General features: G+C 32.4%; 8 protein-coding genes and 1 non-coding gene across 9 annotated transcripts; 3 read left to right on the plus strand and 6 right to left on the minus strand.

Annotated features, from left to right (window-relative positions):
- Positions 1–95: 95 nt before the first annotated feature.
- Positions 96–430, plus strand: Tsp_04578 (protein ZNF452; the record flags this gene model as incomplete). The annotated part of the gene is made up of 1 exon (XM_003369105.1): positions 96–430. A coding segment is annotated over one exon (335 nt), but the record flags the coding sequence as incomplete, so codon positions are not given.
- A 2,884-nt stretch (positions 431–3,314) lies between these two features.
- Tsp_04579 (hypothetical protein) lies at positions 3,315–3,864 on the plus strand. Its single transcript, XM_003369106.1, has 2 exons — positions 3,315–3,682; positions 3,747–3,864. The coding sequence occupies exons 1-2, from the start codon at positions 3,315–3,317 to the stop codon at positions 3,862–3,864; spliced, it is 486 nt and encodes a 161-aa protein (XP_003369154.1).
- A 1,253-nt stretch (positions 3,865–5,117) lies between these two features.
- Positions 5,118–6,320, minus strand: Tsp_04580 (actin-related protein 6). Its single transcript, XM_003369107.1, has one exon. It carries the CDS (start codon positions 6,318–6,320, stop codon positions 5,118–5,120), a length of 1,203 nt encoding a protein of 400 aa, XP_003369155.1.
- A 544-nt stretch (positions 6,321–6,864) lies between these two features.
- Positions 6,865–6,936, minus strand: Tsp_04581. Its single transcript has one exon. It is a non-coding gene; the product is annotated as a tRNA-Pro (tRNA).
- A 156-nt stretch (positions 6,937–7,092) lies between these two features.
- On the minus strand, positions 7,093–8,884 carry Tsp_04582 (putative methyltransferase BUD23). Its single transcript, XM_003369108.1, is given in 11 exon segments — positions 7,093–7,102; positions 7,456–7,548; positions 7,565–7,711; positions 7,764–7,849; positions 7,898–7,948; positions 8,005–8,101; positions 8,150–8,246; positions 8,300–8,382; positions 8,433–8,528; positions 8,759–8,796; positions 8,852–8,884. 11 exon segments carry the CDS (start codon positions 8,882–8,884, stop codon positions 7,093–7,095), a joined length of 831 nt encoding a protein of 276 aa, XP_003369156.1.
- Positions 8,885–10,905: 2,021 nt separating this feature from the next.
- On the plus strand, positions 10,906–14,973 carry Tsp_04583 (digestive organ expansion factor-like protein). Its single transcript, XM_003369109.1, has 4 exons — positions 10,906–10,908; positions 12,480–12,836; positions 13,090–14,457; positions 14,905–14,973. The coding sequence occupies exons 1-4, from the start codon at positions 10,906–10,908 to the stop codon at positions 14,971–14,973; spliced, it is 1,797 nt and encodes a 598-aa protein (XP_003369157.1).
- Positions 14,974–15,713: 740 nt separating this feature from the next.
- Positions 15,714–16,082, minus strand: Tsp_04584 (KRAB-A domain-containing protein 2). The gene is made up of 2 exons (XM_003369110.1): positions 15,954–16,082; positions 15,714–15,902 (listed from the first exon to the last, which is right to left on the minus strand). The coding sequence occupies exons 1-2, from the start codon at positions 16,080–16,082 to the stop codon at positions 15,714–15,716; spliced, it is 318 nt and encodes a 105-aa protein (XP_003369158.1).
- Positions 16,083–16,091: 9 nt separating this feature from the next.
- On the minus strand, positions 16,092–17,865 carry Tsp_04585 (phosphoprotein phosphatase 1). Its single transcript, XM_003369111.1, has 6 exons — positions 17,598–17,865; positions 17,224–17,414; positions 16,826–17,116; positions 16,494–16,554; positions 16,206–16,376; positions 16,092–16,177 (listed from the first exon to the last, which is right to left on the minus strand). Exons 1-6 carry the CDS (start codon positions 17,863–17,865, stop codon positions 16,092–16,094), a joined length of 1,068 nt encoding a protein of 355 aa, XP_003369159.1.
- A 1,358-nt stretch (positions 17,866–19,223) lies between these two features.
- Positions 19,224–19,794, minus strand: Tsp_04586 (hypothetical protein). Its single transcript, XM_003369112.1, has 4 exons — positions 19,741–19,794; positions 19,595–19,676; positions 19,314–19,466; positions 19,224–19,246 (listed from the first exon to the last, which is right to left on the minus strand). The coding sequence occupies exons 1-4, from the start codon at positions 19,792–19,794 to the stop codon at positions 19,224–19,226; spliced, it is 312 nt and encodes a 103-aa protein (XP_003369160.1).
- Positions 19,795–20,458: the final 664 nt, after the last annotated feature.

The raw sequence follows: 20,458 nt of genomic DNA on the forward strand, positions 1-20,458 counted from the left end.
AAAATGAAAGGCACTAGAGCTACAGATGAGATTTCACTATTTCCTGACGTGAAACCTCAAACTGATCTATAAACTTGTGAGAAATCCATTTTTAGTTAATGTCGAAGACCTTTCACACGATCTTCAAGAAGAAGCCATTGAATTGCAATTCAACAACCTAGCTAAAGACAGCTTTGAAAGTATGCCATTAGAAAACTTCTGGGTGAAGTTACAAGCAGAATATCCTAAAATAAGTTCACAAAGCTTACGTATATTGGTTCCTTTCTCCTCAACGTACCTTTGTGAAACGGGATTCTCAGCTCTCATGACACTTAATACGCAACACCAAAACAGGTTAAACGTTGTAAGCGACTTGCGATGTACCTTATCACCCACTCCACCAAGAATAGACAACTTAGTCGCATATAAGCATTGTCAATATTCTCATTAAATTTTTATTGTGAATCATTCAGGAATGTTTTACTGTGGAAACTAGCTTGGCTTGATGCACCCATGAAGCAAAATGTTGCTTTGCGTACACTGAATACAGACCGCACTACTTTTTATTAGAGGGGGGCATTAACTGCAGAACTTTTATTAAGGGGGGGGGGGCGTGCGCTGACAGGTTGAGAAACACTGTTCTAAATGATTTAACCATTAATGGAGGTCTCCTGATGTTGTGCTGACTCATCGTGAAACAGTCACAGGTCGTCGTCCTTGGCGTTAAAAGTACTATATCATTTGCGGGTAAATGGTATTGTGAAACTTGCTATCCGAACTTCTTGAAATAGATCAAGAATTTACAGATTCCATCTGCAATAAAAAAAATATGTTCTCTGCCCATTCTCATTCAACTACATCATTCTTCAGACCATATCCAACATTAAGAACTGACCTGCGTTTTCCAAATATGTTAAAATCTCACATATTAGTTCTTCATGATTTAAGGAATAGAAGCTGTTTACTCAACTGCTCGTCATTGCAGCGCACTGCGCTGCTGTGCCTGAAATAAATCATTAAAATGAGAGGTTTTCATTCTTATTACAATTTGCAATATAAATTTGGCAAAGCATTATACATACAGATAATATAACGACACTGCCAAAATCAAGACGGTTGCAAACAGCGCCAAGATAACTGTGCGGTGTTAAAGTTACTTACAAGCCAGTTGCTCACGCCAGTGTTGACGCACTCATAAATTGGCTTCTGTACAGTACATCTAGCATTTGTTATTCATATTGGTGTGCTTCAAATGATATGATAGTTCACCAGAAAAACGTTTTTTTGGTTATTAATCACCATTAGTTGTATCATCAAAAACTGTGATGCTTAAAATTAATATACAAAATAACTTTTATCCTTTTAAAATCTGCCGAACAAACATTGCAGTTGACGGTAAATTTCGACATGTAAATAGATAAAATATAAGAGCAGAATAATAGAAACTGTTAAATCTAGAGAAATGCACAGTTTGCTGTCGCATAATTAACTCAAATAATAACGCATGCAGCAGACTAATCAAAGCTGAAACGCTTCGATTACCCTATACGTACAAATCACATGCAGTGAATTTCCTGTCAAATCATTTATATAATTAAGCACATGCAAAACATGGTTGACACTGAAGCTATTCTTTATATTTACTTTCTGTCGCCCTAAAACTGATGTCAGTATCTAACAAATTCCTCAGCAGATTATTTACTGCAATTTCATTCAGTTATGCTCTAGAATAGAAATTTTTCATTTCTAGAATTTATATACAAAAAAAGAAATAGAATTTCTAGAAATATTTCACCGGGACTTCATTGCGCTTAACATTAATTTTTAGAAAAGTAATGCGCTGCACGCAGGCAAAACGAAAAAGCCTATTTCAAATAATGCTCGCCTTATCTGACATTTTAATATCCATACAAAGGCGAAAACAATTTAAACGTTACTTTATTTGTTTGCTGCTAATTTCACGGCAAATGATCAATAAAACACCTATAAAACTTCACTTTATACACAAAAACTTAGGCTAAAAATTCAAGCAAACGTAACAACGCAAACAGAATTCAAACTGCACACTGCATATATTAATTCTGTAGTAGGATGAGATTTCTAAAAAAAATCATACCAAAAGTACCAGTCATACTAAAGAAAATTAAAGAAATTTAAAGACCCATTTATGAAAGTAGTGACAACCAAAACACCATCGACCAACCATCCAGTGACGTGTTGTGCGAACATTGAAAAACAACTGGCGTTGCAGCACCGCGTGTGGCAGATAAAAATTGCTTCTGCTATATCTCATTTTCATAAAATAAAATTCTCTGTAAAAAAATAAAATAAACCCCAAAAAAAATGAATCACCACAAACGTTCAGTTCAAAGAAGATTCCAAAAAATAAATTTCAACTTTCTCAGCATCAACGCAAAACAACAAATTATTGGAAAATTTTTCAAAAAACCATACTTACTGCATCTGAATCCATGTACAGTTTTCAAGAGCATAAGACGACCTAATTCCACAAAAATGACAAATGGACCTAGCTTAAGTAAAGTAAAAACAGCTTTTCCAACAAGACGGTAACATTCTTCGTTTCTGACATGTTGCTACATATGCAGTTCTCATGCTGCCACATATTTCACTTCAAAATTTGAATGTATTAATACAATTGATAAACAGCGCAATTCACCGTGATCTCATTGACAGTCGTGTATTGTTGGACAAAAATGCAACAGCGTGAGATGAAATATTAATAAAAGTTTGCACAAATACAACTAATCAATTCAAAAACCGATGAAAATATTAATAAAAGTCTGCACAAATACAACTAATCAATTCAAAAACACCGATGACAAAAATGCTTAAAAAGAAATTATTTATTTTTCGACAAAACAGGGAAAAGTAAAATAATATCTTTGCAGTGTGTTTCAAAGCTGCCTGACAAAATTCGAAAGTAATTACTGAGAAAGAAAAATAATCACATGACGATCACGTAGAATTGAAATAATAATTCTGAAGAATGTCCGTAAGATAAGCAAATATGACGCGGAGAAATTATTTGTCATTAATACAAACCACATAGCATCACCGTCTCTATAAGGTGGTAAACAAAAATTAACAAACGAAAAATTCTGAAAACGCCATGCATTCCTAAGAGCGTAATATCTGTGTTGAATAGGATAACTGATGTATAGACGAGGGAGTCTGTCCGCCAAAACTGTTGTACATGGGTGTCGGCTGGCCTGGAAACGCGTTATACCCATAATACATGAAACCAGAACGCGGGGTTGCAAACAAATCTGCATCATTTACTGTAGCCATCGTATTTTGCATGGGCGGAGGCGGCAATGGCGGTGGAAGAGGCGCCCCTGCGTGTCGCGATCCGTACATTTCGCGCTCCAACCGATCTCGATAATAATGATACCGTTCGCGGGCGGACAAATAATCATCGTACAATGGCATCAGCATTGGATCCTCTGGCCGCGGAATTAGAGGATCCTTTGGCATTGGCAACTGGCAAGCCCTCAAGCTCGACTCACCGTAATCGCTGTTGCTTCGCTTCGAGACACTCGAATAAGGGCTGTCTTTACTTGAGGACCGTTTACGGCCACCTCCACCTCTGTCAGAATGATGAGGACAATTATGCGTTTTATGACCGGACGCACCGCAACGAAAACAAACATCATCCATTCCGGGCTCTTTACGCAGCTTGCTCGTAGAATATTCAAGATGTATCTCACGATCATTTAAAACGAACTTATTCAAATTATTATATGCAGCACGCGCTTCATCCTTGTCACTCATGTGAACAAAACCAAAATTACGGATCACGTCACATTCGTCGACTGTGCCGAATTTTTCAAACAGTTCGCGCAGAACTTGACTGTTAACGTTTGACGCCAAGTTTCCAACGAAAAATTTTACCATTGTAATGTACAAATATGTAACAAGTAAAAGAACGGTCACGCAAACGTCAATTCGTCCAATATAACACGCCGATCCAACAGAAAACCGTAATCACAGAATTGGCTTTTCAGTATATATATAATCAAGTTCAAACATTACTGTAACATCATGATAAATAGCCTTTATATATTGAAACAAAAAATTAATATTATTTAATGTTTGAAACAAACAAAATTTATTTCTTTACATTTTTTTCAGTAAAATTTTAATTTTTTTGCATATTTTAAATATCCATTCAACTCAATTAGGCAAACGCCACAGCTCGCAGGCATTCTTGGACCTGATGCGCAATTTCATTGGTCAATTTTTGATTACTCCTTCCGCTTTCTAATTTGCGTTGCCCTACTTTCGTCATTTTCCTGTCGGTCCTTTGTCAATACGTTGTTCAGTTATTCTACTTTCAGCTACTGATGGTTTTTAGTGCTTGTTATATTTAAATCACTCCCATCGTATTCTCCATTACACATAATATCTTATTATTTACGTATTACATTATATTATTAGATAATATTAAATAAATAATTGTATATTAATATTATATGTATTAGTAGTTCTGTTAAGTATGAGCTATTTTTTTATTATATTATATTATTAATATAATTACAATAATATTATGTAATACGAATAATATCAATATTTTAAATGTTGTTAGTTGTTTTCAATCTTTATGCGACTTCAGTCATTTGCAAATAGATATTTACTTGGAATTTTATAAAGTGCCTTGCTATATATATATCAAATATATAAACGGTATTCATCAATATACATAAAAATGCAAAGTATCATGCAGTATGAAACAAAAATGCACATTCGACAAAATTCTTTGTGCCAAAGTCATTAAAATTTTTAATTTATATTTTAATATTAGATTTGTTTCATTGAACATGAAAACGTTACTTTTAATTAGAAAATCATGAACGATTTATAGTACTAGTTTTCAAAAAACAAATTGCAGTACCAAATTTTATAAGTATGCCACACTTTGATACTGGCTCTGCTCACATGCCAGAATGTTTTTCAGAATTTCACAACAGAGACTGCACTTCACAAAAACATGTTTTATATTATCTCATTTTACATTTATATTTGCAATTGTTTCATCAAAGATTTATGCAAATTTTCAACACAACAAAAAAATATTTGATTTAATGTTATTTAACATTCTATAATTCAACAACAGAATATTAACAGTGTAGCTTATCGTTACATAACGTCACTCCCACTTCGTCATACTGCTTCTTAGTTACAACCGATTGTTGAAACATTTTACCAGTAGTAAACAAACGAGCACCTTGCCATGCATTACAAACAGGATCATCGGCGAGTTTCACACGAATGTCAAACTCCTCTGGCACAAGTGAACGAAGATCAGACCACAAACGTTTCTGTATACCTTTGAATAAACAGTTGCCACCAGTCAGCAGTATATTATTAAGTAAATATGGTCGAATTGATTCTGGACAACGTTGCAAAATTGAATAAGCCAACGCTTCAGCCAAACCCATCTCCTGTATGCCTACATCAGAAGGACTGAATAAAAGTTCGGGAACAGAGAAACGCTCGACACCAAGACGAAGAAATTGTTCATCACTATTCTTTTCTGGAAGTGCGTTTCGTTCACGCATGTATCCACGCATTCGGTCCACAAAATTAGGCAAAACATATTCTCTGACTATTGAATTTCTTTCTAATGGTTGAACAACTTCTTTGAAATCCATATTTAAATTTTCTGAAACATAACACATGTCTTCTTTGCACTGATTCATTACGTAAGTTTCTTCCATAACATTGAGAAGACGATAAGATACTATTTCTTTCAAAAAATTCGTCAATGCTTTACCACCCATTGACAAACGAATGACAGCTTGATACTGCACTTTACCTTTGAAAACTGGTACAATATGAGTAAAAGAGTAGCCTGAGTCAACGATGACACATCCCCACTGTTCATGATTTTCATAAGCATATTTGTACGCACTAAAAACGGGTGCCGTGTTCGTATAAAGCGAATGGAATCCATAATGTTCAAAAATCACTTCATACATTGCTTCACGAATACTGTTAAAATTAAACATCGGCTGTGTAATTACAAGACACGTGTTTTTACAGTCTATATTATGTCGAGTAGGGCCAAGAAGATGATCCCAGACTTTACGCTGAACTTCCCAGTTAAGCAAATAGCCTTTCTGAACGGGCAAACTATAAAAAAGAGAACTACAATCACCGCACTCTTCGACTTCATCTCCAACGAAAACTCGACGACGTTCACGTTTCGACTTCATTACCGCATTTGGTGTAACTTTTGGACACTTCGATGAAGAAAGTTCCGCTTTAACAGAATACCCACCATTGTCCATTATGAAAGCTGTTTTCACGTAAGCCGACATGATTAACCATAAAGAGTTCAAATCAGGGCAATTCGAAATAAATCAACATCTTATTACAGTATGTAAATGATGAAAAGGTTTATATTTTTACTTAAATACAAAAATTATATTTAATTAAATTAAACAACTTTTTAAATAAAAAATGAACTTATAAATTTAATAATTTATTTAGTTATTATTTATTATTATTATTTATTTTGGTTTGGTTATTATTTATTTGGAGAAATAACTGCATAAATTGATTCAACCAAAAAGGTTTACAAAAAAGTGCAGTTAAACAGTTGCAAACTTTTTCATTATTGACATAGTTGAATTACGTGCAATAATTAGTATTTTGGCTCTTTTCGCTTCATTATGGTTTGCTGAAATTATTTTTTATACCGTAGCAAATATGTTTGTCATCAGTAAGTTGTAATATTATAATACATATTTTGAATATATAAATATAGCATATTTTAATAAATAAGTAAATATATAGCATATTTTGTTACAAGTACAATTTATTTTGAAAAGTATTAAGTGAACAACCATCATTTAAACGATAGGGGTTAGCGGGGAATCGAACCCCGGGCCTCTCGCACCCAAAGCGAGAATCATACCACTAGACCACTAACCCGCTGTTGCTGAGTATTAACAAATAATAAATTTCACGTGCATTGCAGTTTTCAATTTTTATATTTTTATGCTTCATATTAGGTTTACTTATTTAACACGCAGAAGCATTTATTTCTCAACATGTAATAGATCTCAATTAATGAAAAGGAACAAAAGTTCAATTTTTTCTGAAAAAATTATAACTATTTATATTTCAGCTCAATTTTTAATATACATTCCGATCAAAAACGAAACAACACAATTTCTTTTATTCCAGAATTTCAGCTTCAGTTTTGTATGGCACAAAACAGCTTTGATAGACATTAGTTTTACAGATAAACAATTATGCAATTCTTATAAGATAGTGTATTACAATAACTGAAATATAATTCATTTATTCACTGAAAATTCATTGTTTAGTTCAATAAATTGTTTCATCAAAAATGTCCTTTTCTTTTTCGGCCTGTATATTTCGAATCTCTTGTAACTTGCCTAAATAGTACAAATGTAGACAAAACAGGAGTTATTTGTATACTTTTACTTTCCAAGTCTTCTTGCATGCACTTTTTTCTTCATAATCCATTCCTTCGACTTTTTCAGTGGTTTTTTGCTTTGATTGCGTTGTGCAATTTCGCTTAAGAATTAAAAACTTGTGACTGAAACTATCTTGTGACACAACAAATTCTATACTCGTATACCTTCTTTTTGCATAGTGAACATGATTCTGCTGTGGACATTCGTTTGTTAAAGCAGCTGGTAATCTGCTGTTGCCGCCAGTAAACAACACCAGATAAATCCTTAATTTTTTATAATCATCATTATTATACTGATATATTTAAATCAGCTTACTTTTTTGCTCTTGTACTTTCCGGGTAATCCACAACAACACCTCCAGTAAAACCAGCGAGCATTGCTTGTTGCATGATTAATTCCACCTACAAAATCAATCATCAGATAAACAAATAACATTTTAAAAATCACACCTGAGAAGGTTGATCAGGATAAAACTGCAAAGCTGCACGACTGCCGCGACTCTAAAATAAAACCATTTCTCTTAAAGAAAAAAATATACTGAAACCAAAAACTGTACCAGGCACGCGTATAACGAAAGAAAGAAACGATGAAGACGTTTTACGGGATTCTGCCGCTTTTCCTCAGCATAACAAAGCCATTGCAGGGCTGACACACTAAATCATACTGTACAGAAGTAAATAAAAGTTCTTTCAAAGTCTTACCTGATCGCACCATCAAAAGAACCAGGTCGAAATGGCAAGCCATTACCCATATCACCTAATATAAGAGTTCCTTCAACTTCTCTTTCCTTCGCTATATCTAACAAATGCATAATTAAGAAATAAATGTGACTAAAAAACAATTATACTTACTTAACATTGGTTGACTAATATCCAAACCAACCCAAATATGGTCCCTTTCTGTGAGAATTTCACCAGCTAATCCAGATCCACATCTTAAAAAAGTTTAAGTACGTCAAGTAAGTCACATACCATAATAACATACCCAATGTCTAATAAAAAGCTCGATTCATCCTCAGGAAGTGCTAGAAGCTCCAGGGCGCGTTCTGCCATTTCACTCTGAATTTGTATCATATGTGAACTGAAAAAAAAACATTTCTATCGCACTTTATTTCATATATAAATAACAACTAAAAAGTCATTTAAAAGTTTAAACACTAAATTACATGATGCGACACAATTTGTTAAAGTTAGCCGAAAAGAAAATTATCAAACAAGTAAACTTAGACAAAAGAATTTGTCCTTTATTTCTAATTATATCATTAAACTGCATAACTTTCAACAGAAGTAAATTTTAACAATTCCACTAACTTCGAAGTGTACTTTCTGGCTTCTCGATCATCATAAAACTAAAATTCAAATACATTTAAGTATCTTTAATAAATCACAAGTATTCATTCATACCATTGAAGCTGCAAGTGCATTTTCAGGGCGCATAATTTTAACTTCAAATTTATTCGACGTTGAATCTAAAAATACCCTGTTTACATTCTGTCTATTCATGTAAATGTAAAATAAAGTGGCCTAATAAAATCAAGTTAAACAAAAACATATGTAATAAATGAAAAACAAACAGAACAATAACAGTATACGAAAATTGTAATATGGGAGGCATACTGTAACAGTGTAATTCAAGTTTCTTTGTAAATAAAAATAATTTTCTAAGCGTTAGTAACCATGCTAAAAAGTAAGATTGCTGAATAAATTTTCGCAGTTTACAACTTAAATTGCATGTTCATACATTACTATTTCTGTTTGACCGATTAAAAATGCAACATTTGATCGAGTCAGTCGAGCTGCAATGAGAACGTTCTGTTTGCTACAATTATCCTCTTATCAGTCAACAGCGCTCATAACAATGCATTCGCCTGGTTTTTAGTGTAATTAATTGATAAAATTTCATTAAAAAATTTTTATTACTATTTTAAAGTAACCGTTTAGTTTAAGGATTATTTGTTACCTTAGAGAGAAAAATGTCATGCTTCAACAATTTACTGTTTTAAACATAGTTTTGTTTATCTTAAGTGTTATTTCAAAATTATGCATCATTTGATTAATCTGCATTAACAATATGCTACTTTTGCTTAATGTATTAGCATTTAAAATAAAGTAGAGCTTCGTCCATTAAAACAAGGCAATTGCCCACCTAATCAAGAAACATCATAATACAGGAAACCACACCAATCAGAGCTACTGATAAAACTGCCAAATCACTTACTAAGGCAAATGAAGTTATGAGCTTCACATTTTCCATTCCCCAAATACTACCATTCAAATTTCCCTTACACTATACCAAAAAAATTAATACAAATCACTCAAATAGTAATGTTCTACTGAAAAATTGTCTTGTTATGTTTTCTGTTACTGTAATAAAGAAATATACGAGAAAAATATTTGTCTATAATTGTCTATATCACAGCAGGAACAATTACAATGACTGGCCAGCAATGTATCAAAATCGGTTATATGAAGAAGCTAGAAGAAGGGCGTAAGCGTTAACGTTAATTAACCTAGACAGTTTTTGGCCAATAATTTCATATGATAATTTCGTATGAATTTCGTTATGATTAAATTAAATGTTTGTCAAATTAAAACCATTTTCATATTAAATTACATATGCCAAAACATATTAGAAGAATCATTTACTAATTAATTATTTATTTTTACTTACTAAATGCATATGGTTCTCGGAAACTGTTAATTCGTTTCTTTGGCTTGTGTTTCAAACTACGGTGTAGCAAACAGAGTAAACACTATCAACTATAATCTGCATAAATAGAGATCAAAGTTGAAGCGCCTTTGATCCTGATGATTCTCTGTCGATTTGAATAAGATGATTAACCTTAAATAAATATGCGATCGTTATTTTTATTGTATTACATTTCGCAGAATTTGTTATTCACTATATCACTATTCACTTGCGTTTGTCTTTAGACCTCACAACAGTCAAAATAACCAGGATTACACTTATATGTATATACAAAAATCAATTAAAAAACATCTGAATAATAGCAGCATGAGATATTTAAAATTTAAAGGTTACCACAGACAGAAAAAGAGAAATGACGAAATTAGGAAAAAACTAATCACTAGTTAGCTTAACAAAGCAGAGCAATCAAAGCGTAGGAAAGTTGATCAACAGTAACGCGCGATAAACTGTCAAGGTTTTATAATATTCAAAAAACAATTCGTATTTTTCATTTTTATTTTAATAAAAATGTTCGATGACAAAAATAAACAATGTGACATTTTAATAGCACAATGTTAACAGCATACTGTAATTAGTTCAGCTTCAATACACATCAAAATTTTTAGTAAAACAGAGAAACATAGTTCTATCATAAATAGGTTAAAAATATCACATGCTAATGTTATTTAAAATATTCCCTAAATATTAAAATTCTTATGCCATAACCCTTGATATTAAGTGAACACTTAAAGCAACTTAATTTTCAGTTATGGTAAGATACAGCATGACTTGACTCTTAAGTTTATTTGAAGTCTTAGTTTCGTCCTAGCCTAATTAATTTTAGTAAGATTTCGCATGAATAAATTTTATGAAAATCAATAAATTTAAATTTATTTAGTAAATAAATGAAGAAGTTGATAAGTGCAAATTTATTGTTAGATTTTTCATTTGTATTTTACTGTCTTAATTTTTATTATATTAAATTTTTGAAGGACTATCGGTTTTCTGAATTGTTTTGGCATCATGGTAAGAGGCATTAATCGTTGTCTAAATGCTTAAATGCAATTTTACTCTTCAGTGGATTTTTTTCGAAGTGCGACGTCACAATTCACATGCTTTATGCTGCATACGTGTTGGCGACCCTGTCTTAAAGCTGAAAGAAATGCTTAGTAGCATATATAAGGTATACGGTTATTTAGCGATTTATTCCCATATAAAAACTATAAGCTCTTTTTTTGTATTACTTTTATATTTTTGTCTCATTTTATTTTTCTGCCTTGAGTAAGAAAACGTCAGACAGGGTAGATCTCTTTTTTTGAAATTGTAAGTCATCATAAATTGTTTAGTGTTAAAAGAAATCAATGAAAATTTATGACGAAATGTTTTGTTGGTGAAATGAGGCGTTATTGTTTAATATTGATAGTCAAATATCATAGGCCTAATTTATTATTGTTTTGTATATAGTTCGATATGCCTTAATTTTATTTGATATTCAATTAATGCAAGTCATGTCACAAATTGTGGAACATTTTTCAAAAAATGTATTTTATTTTCAAATGAACTGATATCGTTATTATTGTTCATATTTTGAAAACGTGTTGCAGTTTATATTTAAAATCAATTTAATTTATTTAGTTTTAAAATTATTTTAGGTTGATTCGTCAAACATTGGACTTTATCTCGAAGATCGTCTACTAGATGATAACGAAATTTTTTCTCAGTCATGGATAAGTGAAAATTCTGGTCGAGCTGTTTCCCCGACTTCTTTAGGCATGGTTTTCCGCAAAGAAGGCAAATACATATCTTTTTCTTAAATGATAATGAGTGATAGATAGTTTGAAATGAATTTTGCTTTATTAAAGATGGCACATGGGAATCGCTTTACATGGAACCGATGACTGAATCGCCACCGTTGCCCGACGTTTTACGCTCACCACCGGCAGAGGAACCTGTCCAGCCTTCTAGTAGATGTGAAGAAACCGGGATCCTTTGAAATTATTAAAATTATATTGCATAATTGTTTTGTAAATTCTTTTCAAATGACATTCTTTTCGAATTTAGTGTTTTAATGATGTGTTTGCGCAGTGCTAATTGATTTGCATTTGCATGATGCGAAAAATAAAAACTTTATTGCTTTAATTTGGCTTATCATTTACTTTATGCTTTGAAATGCAGTGTTTTATATTGTTTATATTGTTTTTATATTTTTAAACTAAATTTCACTTTTCATAGAATAAAGTTGTACGTTCACTGAAGCAAGATGAAGAACGAGGGACAAGATACGGTATTCCATTTTCATTGGTTATTGTTCAGATGTACAATTTGACTGTGTAGTTTTTACAGGAGTGTAATTTCAACGAATCTGAAAGTGCATTGTCTGACAACAATGATCATTTGAACGTCGCCATTGATCCTTTTCGCGAACAATTTTATACAGAATTTGATGAAGGTGTTCTGGAAGAAAAAATTGAACGAGCTCGTCATAATGCACCGATTAACATTCAATTTGAATCGATCGGTTCAGCGTGGATATTCAATGCAGCCGAGCGATTGCATAGAACTATTCAGTGTTTCCAATGGGAACATTTGCATATCAGAGAATCATTGTTGAAAAATTTACCTAAAGTGAATGAAAGCCTTGGGATCAAAGGTCCAGCTACACCGCTGCAAAAAGATCTGTTAACAGTGATGGGGAATTACGTGGTAATTTTTTGTTTTTAATTTTGATTAAATTTCAAATTTAACATCTTTTTGTTAATTTTATTTATTTTATGCAAAAGTAAATTGCACTGTTCTGAAATATTTACAATCATTTGTAATTTGCATATTTTTAAAGTAGTTCTTCTAGTTGAGAAATTTATTGCTAATTAATGTAAATATAAATAATGTAAGAATGGACAACGTAGTAGTATTCTTTTTTAGAAGCATTTTCATTTTATTTTGATTTTTTCAGGATTTGTATTATCCGAAGAGAACACATGAAAACAGCGGTGAAATTTACGTAGCCGTAGCATTGCACGTGTTGAATCATGTGTTGAAAACAAGATCAATTATAGTTCGTCACAGTGGACGTCGAAAAGCAGTAGCTGAAAAAGGCGATGAATGTGAATTGGAATTTCGAGATTTGGGTTTAACTAGACCGAAAGTTTTGATCTTGGCCCCATTTCGACATGCTGCATACTGTATTGTCTCGACAATGATTGAAATGTTGTTTGCCAACAGCAACGGTCAGTCGTTTGTAACCAATAAGCGTCGTTTTTATAAACACTATGGACCGCCTGAAAATTTTACACCGAAACATGTTCATGGAAAAGCAAGACATCAGTTGCCGTTGGAATTTTACTTGCAGTTTCAAGGAAACCGGGATGATTGTTTTCGATTGGGCTTATCAGTTGCGAAGAAATCGTTGAAATTGTTTGTTGATTTTTACAAGAGTGATGTAATTGTCGCTTCACCGTTAGGTTTGAGGTCGATGATTGGTGTTGAAGGTGAGGCACATCATGAATATGATTTTTTATCCTCCATTGAAATGGTCGTGCTTGATCAAGCTGACGTGTTTTTGATGCAAAATTGGAAACATGTGATCCATGTGATGCAACATTTACACCGACTGCCCAATAGAGATCACGGCGTCGATTATTCGTCTGTACGAATGTGGTGCTTGAATGGTATGGCTTCAAGGTATTGTCAAACGGTGTTGCTGTCATCGATCGGTAGTTCAGAGCTGAGGGCTTTGCTTGGACATCACTGCCTCAATTACAGCGGTCTTGTCAGTGTTGTAGAACCACAACAAACATCCGAAGGTTGTATCGGTTCGGTGTTGGTATCAATGAAGCACATTTTTCACAAGATGCCGGATTGTGAAAATCTTGTCGATGAGGCGGATGTTCGATTTAAATATTTTACAGAACGCATATTGCCAGCGTACAAACATTCTGAGACGATGAAGCAGACAATGATTTACGTACCTTCATTTTTTGATTTTGTGCGTTTGAGAAATTATTTGAAGAAAGAGCAATGGTCATTTGTGCAAACAAATGAATACACATCAGAGAAGAAAGTTTCCCGTGCCAGATGTTTATTTTACCACGGTGAAAAGCCAATTTTAGTTCTGACTGAACGTTTTCATTTTTTCCATCGATACGTGATTCGAGGCATACGTCATTTATTATTTTATCAGTTACCTACATATTCAAATTTTTATCCAGAACTCTGCAATATGTTACTTCAGCCAAGTCTGAACAAACAAAATCACCAGCAGACAACTTCCACGTGCACTGTGCTTTACTCGTCTTATGATGATTTAAGATTATCTGGATTGGTTGGTCGAGGTCGAGCTGATAACATGATGTCTTCTGGAACTAACTGCATTCTATTAACTGGAAGATGAAGAAAAGTTTTCTCTATTGTTGCTATTGTTGTAAATGTCTTTCTTTTACTTGTGCATTATAAAGTAAATGGAAAATTTATGGCATGCTAATCAGTTATCACGCGATGTGTTAAGTAAATCTATTTATAAAAATTTCACATAAGACTAAAAGCATATATGTTTATACACCATACAAACTGAAGATATGTTATATTTAAAATGCAATGTTATCTATAAAATGCAATGATAACAAATTTATTAATGCTTCTTTTCGTCTTCAGCGTTTAAATATTCTTCATTTTCTACGTTCGAAGATGAGCTAATGCTACAAAATGCCTACAATAAGATGAAAATGAAAATTAATTACCATGTCAAACTAAATCAATTTTTCAAATGCAGATTACCGTAATTTCAATTTTACACTCTTCGTCTATAGTCAAAGCTGCGCCATTGTTGTTCCCATTGTAATTTGGACAGCTGAATATTGTGATCAACTTTCCATCCGCGAAATAAGCAAACCCTTCTTCCACACACTATAAGTATAAAACAAAACTAAATAAGTTACATAAAATGCAAACATTTCAATAATGTTGTACAAACATTTATATTTTTGCAATATTGATAAGCAATTTATTTTGTTTATAATTTATGCATTTCAAAATTATTTGCATAATAAAAGTTAGTTTTGAAAAACTTTAATAATAAGGGTTCAGAAACCACTTTATATTATATATGTTATGCTAGATGTGGAAAATTTACAAATGTTAAAGCATCTGATCGACTATTTGGCAAATGATTTGACATTTGGCGGCTATAGTTCGACACAAATGTAGATAGCGATCGACGTAAGCCTTTAACAATATAGTGTTCACTACTATGTAGTTTCACTTCATTTACTAACTATATAGTTTTCAGCAACGAAATATGCTGTAAAAGTGAATATATTTTTAATTTTTGCATACGGGCAATACGGGTTGCAAGAGTTTCCCATTCATTTGCAGCCACAACGTTTGATAAACAATTTGCAATAGATAGACATTTTAAGTATCTTTATATGCGATTGAATCTATGGATGACCATGTCGACCACTAATAAAATTCGTGTCCGATCATTAACATTTTAGCTCAGCAATGTGAGAGTTCACGAACAAACAGTCGTTATCAGATTGCGGTATGACAGGGCTTCCCATAAGTCAAGGAGGTTGTGAGCTACCTCTTCGCTTCTCTTAGTAGGCGCAGAACAAAACATTTACTGAAATGGACAACATAGGCCATTACATGGTTGAACTTGCCATTAGGCAGCGTTTGGAAGTTGATAAAATCCACCTGTCCTCTTGACATAATGCTACTGCTACCAACTGGCTTCAACACCAAACCTTTGGGGTTCTTCTTTTCTCGCTTAAGTGACAATCTTCACAAAAGCTTATATAAATATTGCATATCTCAAACGTGACATTGGCCCATTTCTTTCTTATCTCCAAAAAAGTTTCCTTTCTCCACTGTGACCAGTACGTGAATGGGCATCCCTAACGATGGAAAACATCTTTTCAAATGTTCCAATTCATCGAATTTTGTCATTTTTCCTTTTCAAATCAGTTTTTGCTCTTCTCCAATAATAAGCACTTCAAATCGTCTCTTGATGTTATGATCATCTGCAGAAGACGCGCCCCCTGCTTGAATCTGGATCGTTGACAATCTTACCGTATGTTGTCTGAGAGTATACCACATTGTTTCCAGACATTTCAATCACAATTTCTGCCAGTCTTTTATCAAACTGTTGTTTCATATCCATTCCCACGTATGAACAGTAATACAAAACCACAGAAACGTTGTTTACTTCCAAATCAACGCAACTGGTAAATGATATGCACGCTAAACGTGAAACAGTATTATGCCTATGTTTGTTATTTAATGTCCACGTTTGTCAAACTGTAGTCGCCAAATGTTACCATTCGTTAAAAAGGTCTAAAATGTCTATGTACAACAAACTCTTCATCAAACCATTGTGGTTGCAAGCAAATGGGAAATTCTTGTCATTCTCATTGCCCCGCTTCAAAAATTGAATCGATATTCAATTTCAAAACATATTTTGTTGCCAAATCCTTTACGCTAAACACTGGCTGAAAGGTGCACGTTGATCGTTAATAACATTTGTCGAACTGTAGCCGCCAAATGTTAACTTTTGCCAAAAAGGTGGTCAAATGTTAATATTTGAAAAATTTTCATATCGCACGTAGCACATATTTATACATTATATTAATCATGCATTTTTATTAAAAATATTTTTAAAATATGAAAATGAAAAGAATAAAATTGCTTACTTCATGAGCTCGAATTATAAGATCTATTGAAAAATCCTTACAAAATTGCATGACTGCATTTTTCCCATACATTACGCTAGTATTTCGAATTTCATTTAGTGCAAAGTTTTCAATGTCGCTACTTGGATCAGCCCAAAGTAGATCCGCAATTAAACCATCCGATGGCACATTCAGGGGACGCTGAAAATTTCGTATCTGATCAAAATCTTTTAAAAATGGTGAAATACCACCATGAGCACAAAATATTTTCGATGCAATCACAGCTGCCAGTGGAAGGCAGTTAAATGTAATCTAAAATTAATAACCATGAGAAATTTGAATATCCTTTGTTGTACGAGCAAATTTTGTCAAAATTAACAGAATCACTAAAAAAATGTTCAGTTAAAATATTCATTCACCTGAGCCGTCAACCAAAACAACGTGCTGAATCCTCGATTTCTCACTTCTTGTTTAAATCCATAATTTCGATTCACTGGCGATGCTTCATGATTACCACGTAATAAGAACACAGCTTCTGGATAAAGAATCTTTAATGTGAACAGCAAAGCAATCACTTCAAGGTTCCGATAGCCACGATCAATGTAATCTCCTAAAAATAAATATTAATACCATAATAATAAGTATAACAATTCGTGTAATATTTAAAAGAAAATTCCAAATTTCAAACTTTACTTATCTCTTCTCAATTTTGTACTCTTTGCACACAATATTAAATAATAAAATTTCAAAATGTAGTTTATTGCTTATTCATATTTAATTTATTATAGCATACCTAAAAATAAATATCGAACTTTCGGTGGCCAGCCTATTCTGTTAAAAATTCTCAACAGCTGACAAAAATTGCCATGTATATCACCGCAAATAACCAACGGCAATTCTAATTCTAACAGCGATTCTTCTTTTAACAATATTTTGCTGACATTTTTAAAAATATCTGTCAGCAATGGCTCTTCCATGGGTAAAGTATCACCAGCACTGAATTCACGTAATCGAATTAACAGTTGCTCATATTTTGCTGCATTTTCTAAATTTGTTTCCATCACTTCTTTTCTCATTGCAATTCTTTCTTTTGCAGCAATCAAAAAATTACAAACAAACAAGTGCGCTCAAAGCATTCTCATATGACTTGACTGCTTCTAATTAACATTAAAATTCTATTAGTTTAAACAAAAATTACTTTAAACATCTGCAATTGATGCAATTCATTTTAAACAATTATTAATGCAAAGTTACCAGTAATAATTGACTAAATACAATTTAAAACATTAGTAAATGAAGAAGCAAATTCAAAACAAGCAGTCTGGTGCTTTCTAACAAATGTTACATATTTGCCAATTTTTATATTTATAATGTTCTCTGAATTTTATTATTAAAAAATTATTGTATCTCATAAGAATGCAAACACACACAAACCGAATGATAGCACCAACGCTGTTTTCTATTTGCTTGATTGAAACATGCTGTGCACCCTGAAGAAATAAATATTGGCAAACGCCAACAATCTTGAAACTAAGCATCAATCAAAAGGCAGCTTAAACAGAAACGGCATCAACGGTTGAATAATTTAGATAGATCTGTTGTGTGCTGTGTAAACTTCTGCATTATTATCTATTCGACTTGTGCATGTTTTTATATTGGAATAAAGAAAACGCTTTACTTTTTCAGTTAAATAAATTTCAGAATTTTGCTTTTTAATATAACTTTGCTTTTTTGTACAGTTTTATCTTTCGCGTACTACTCAATGTTACTTTTTTTAAATTTGAAAGAAAGTTGAGCTTGTGATGTGTGATGAATGTGGAAAACTGTGGGCAAACAGATGTTTGTAAATTTTAATTGAAAAGAATTTATATTTCTTAATTTTCAAATTACATATACATATACTGATGTGGATGTTGATTCTTTGTTTCAATATTTTGAAATTACACTTAATTGAAAATTTGTTTTTCACAAAAATTAAATTTGAAAATTTGTATGCAATAAGCGCAGCAAGCAGCAAGTGTAACAAACGGCTTGCTGATTCTACATACAATCAAACAAACATACAAATTATGAATTGAATCGACTGGTCGCACTAGATGCAAATATTACCCACGAAACCCGGCTTCTGTGTGAATTAGCAAAGTTGATATATATTGCAAATTTATTGAAATTAATTACTGGAATTGAAAATATTAAAAATGCGATAATAACAAAAAAAGAATGTAAATTTGATTCAAAAAAAAGAAAATAAGCAATAATAATAAAAATAAAAACAATAAAACAAAAGTAACAAAAAGTTACATTTCATTTCAAGGTATATTGGTTTTATTAAAATTTAAAAAAGATTCTATAAGTTTCCACTGATTAAAATAATAATAATAAACATTATTGTCAGACTTTGCCTTCAGATTCCAGCTTTTTAACAAGGTCGTGAAACTGTTTCTTAAAAAAAGAAATATCCAACTTAATTTTATAAACAAATCTGCATATTAAAATTTCATCTACTAACGCCTTCGTTCACTTTGTCGAAGATGTTGTCGCATATGACGTCGACCGCGCGTTCCATGTAAAACGCGCCTATGACGCCGGCCAAGACGAACGTGGCATTGCGCTGGAAGATGTAACGGTAAATTTTCTCCATAAATGGTTTGGTCTTCGCTACCTTAAAACAAATTTCTATTTTATTCTCAACAATTAAAAGTGTTGAAATAAAGCATTAATTATTAATTTCCAATTCGAATACAAAATTTATCAAGATGAGAGCAAAAAAAGAAAAAGACACCAACTGACTTACTTGCGCCGACATTATTAATGGACAACGGTGAATTCGGAAGATGTAAATGAAAGTTATCGACGATGTAATTAATCTATTCTAAAATAAAGTTCTTCATATTTAGTAAGATTTGTTTGCTTGCTTCTCGTTTGCCAAGAAAAACAATATACAGCAATATCCCGCTTAATGCCATTTTTCGACATGTCACATGATTCATTTTTCCTTAAGTGAGAAATTTTGCAAAGCACTTTTTACAGTACTAAAACGATTTTATTATATCATGTTGCCTGAGTTATTTCATTCATCCCATTACTCATTTATCGTAACTGCTTCACATTCTGTTAATTTCACATAATCGGTTATATATGTTTAGTGCACTCTATTCATTATCTCACGACGAGTACCACAGCAATGATGACTTGCTATGCAATGATAATAAACGTCAACTGTCGTTCATTCAAAAGAAGCTATACCTTTGAGAAATATAACGGCAGAATTCCCCACGAACAGTATCACCAACATTACAGAAATCATTGACCTGTTCATATAACAGGATCCTGATAATATGCAAAATTGCAATGCAAGATGAGATGTTCTTGAAATGATATATTATAATGAAGAAATTATATATCAGAACAAACGTAAAAGGAGAGACTGCTAACGCTTGATAGTTTCATTATCGTGAAATCTAAGGTTGAGAAATCAAACGCTGGTCTGTCATTACAATGATTAATATGAACAATAAATTATGTCAACATTTTTATAAAAATTTCAAATAAATTTCGTTGTATCTATTCCGACTTTTGTTAGCACGATGTACTATAAACACATGTTATAACGACCAGTACAACGCTGTTTCGCTTAACATTCTATTTTCAACT

This window comes from Trichinella spiralis (genome assembly GCF_000181795.1).
Source record: "Trichinella spiralis strain ISS 195 chromosome Unknown Scfld1557, whole genome shotgun sequence".
NCBI classification, from domain to species: Eukaryota; Metazoa; Nematoda; class Enoplea; order Trichinellida; family Trichinellidae; genus Trichinella; species Trichinella spiralis.

Excerpts from the sequence above, each read along its gene's own strand:
- Tsp_04579 (XM_003369106.1), top strand. The coding sequence starts at position 3,315 with ATGGCGGTGGAAGAGGCGCCCCTGCGTGTCGCGATCCGTACATTTCGC. Across the intron at positions 3,683-3,746 it reads GCTCTTTACGCAGCTTGCTC|CACGCGCTTCATCCTTGTCA; the intron begins GTAGAATATTCA and ends TATTATATGCAG.
- Tsp_04580 (XM_003369107.1), bottom strand. The coding sequence starts at position 6,320 with ATGTCGGCTTACGTGAAAACAGCTTTCATAATGGACAATGGTGGGTAT.
- Tsp_04582 (XM_003369108.1), bottom strand. The coding sequence starts at position 8,884 with ATGCGCCCTGAAAATGCACTTGCAGCTTCAATG. Across the intron at positions 8,383-8,432 it reads AGCTTTTTATTAGACATTGG|ATGTGGATCTGGATTAGCTG; the intron begins GTATGTTATTAT and ends AACTTTTTTAAG. Across the intron at positions 7,949-8,004 it reads TTTCGTTATACGCGTGCCTG|AGTCGCGGCAGTCGTGCAGC; the intron begins GTACAGTTTTTG and ends GTTTTATTTTAG.
- Tsp_04583 (XM_003369109.1), top strand. Across the intron at positions 12,837-13,089 it reads TAACAGTGATGGGGAATTAC|GATTTGTATTATCCGAAGAG; the intron begins GTGGTAATTTTT and ends TGATTTTTTCAG. Across the intron at positions 14,458-14,904 it reads ATTTAAGATTATCTGGATTG|ATTACCGTAATTTCAATTTT; the intron begins GTTGGTCGAGGT and ends TTTCAAATGCAG.
- Tsp_04584 (XM_003369110.1), bottom strand. The coding sequence starts at position 16,082 with ATGACAAAATTCGATGAATTGGAACATTTGAAAAGATGTTTTCCATCG. Across the intron at positions 15,903-15,953 it reads AAGAAATGGGCCAATGTCAC|CGAGAAAAGAAGAACCCCAA; the intron begins GTTTGAGATATG and ends TTGTCACTTAAG.
- Tsp_04585 (XM_003369111.1), bottom strand. The coding sequence starts at position 17,865 with ATGGAAACAAATTTAGAAAATGCAGCAAAATATGAGCAACTGTTAATT. Across the intron at positions 17,415-17,597 it reads AGTTCGATATTTATTTTTAG|GAGATTACATTGATCGTGGC; the intron begins GTATGCTATAAT and ends ATTTATTTTTAG. Across the intron at positions 17,117-17,223 it reads TGTTTTGGTTGACGGCTCAG|ATTACATTTAACTGCCTTCC; the intron begins GTGAATGAATAT and ends TATTAATTTTAG.
- Tsp_04586 (XM_003369112.1), bottom strand. The coding sequence starts at position 19,794 with ATGAATCATGTGACATGTCGAAAAATGGCATTAAGCGGGATATTGCTG. Across the intron at positions 19,467-19,594 it reads AATAATGTCGGCGCAAGTAA|GTAGCGAAGACCAAACCATT; the intron begins GTCAGTTGGTGT and ends ATTTGTTTTAAG. Across the intron at positions 19,247-19,313 it reads TCGACAAAGTGAACGAAGGC|AAACAGTTTCACGACCTTGT; the intron begins GTTAGTAGATGA and ends TCTTTTTTTAAG.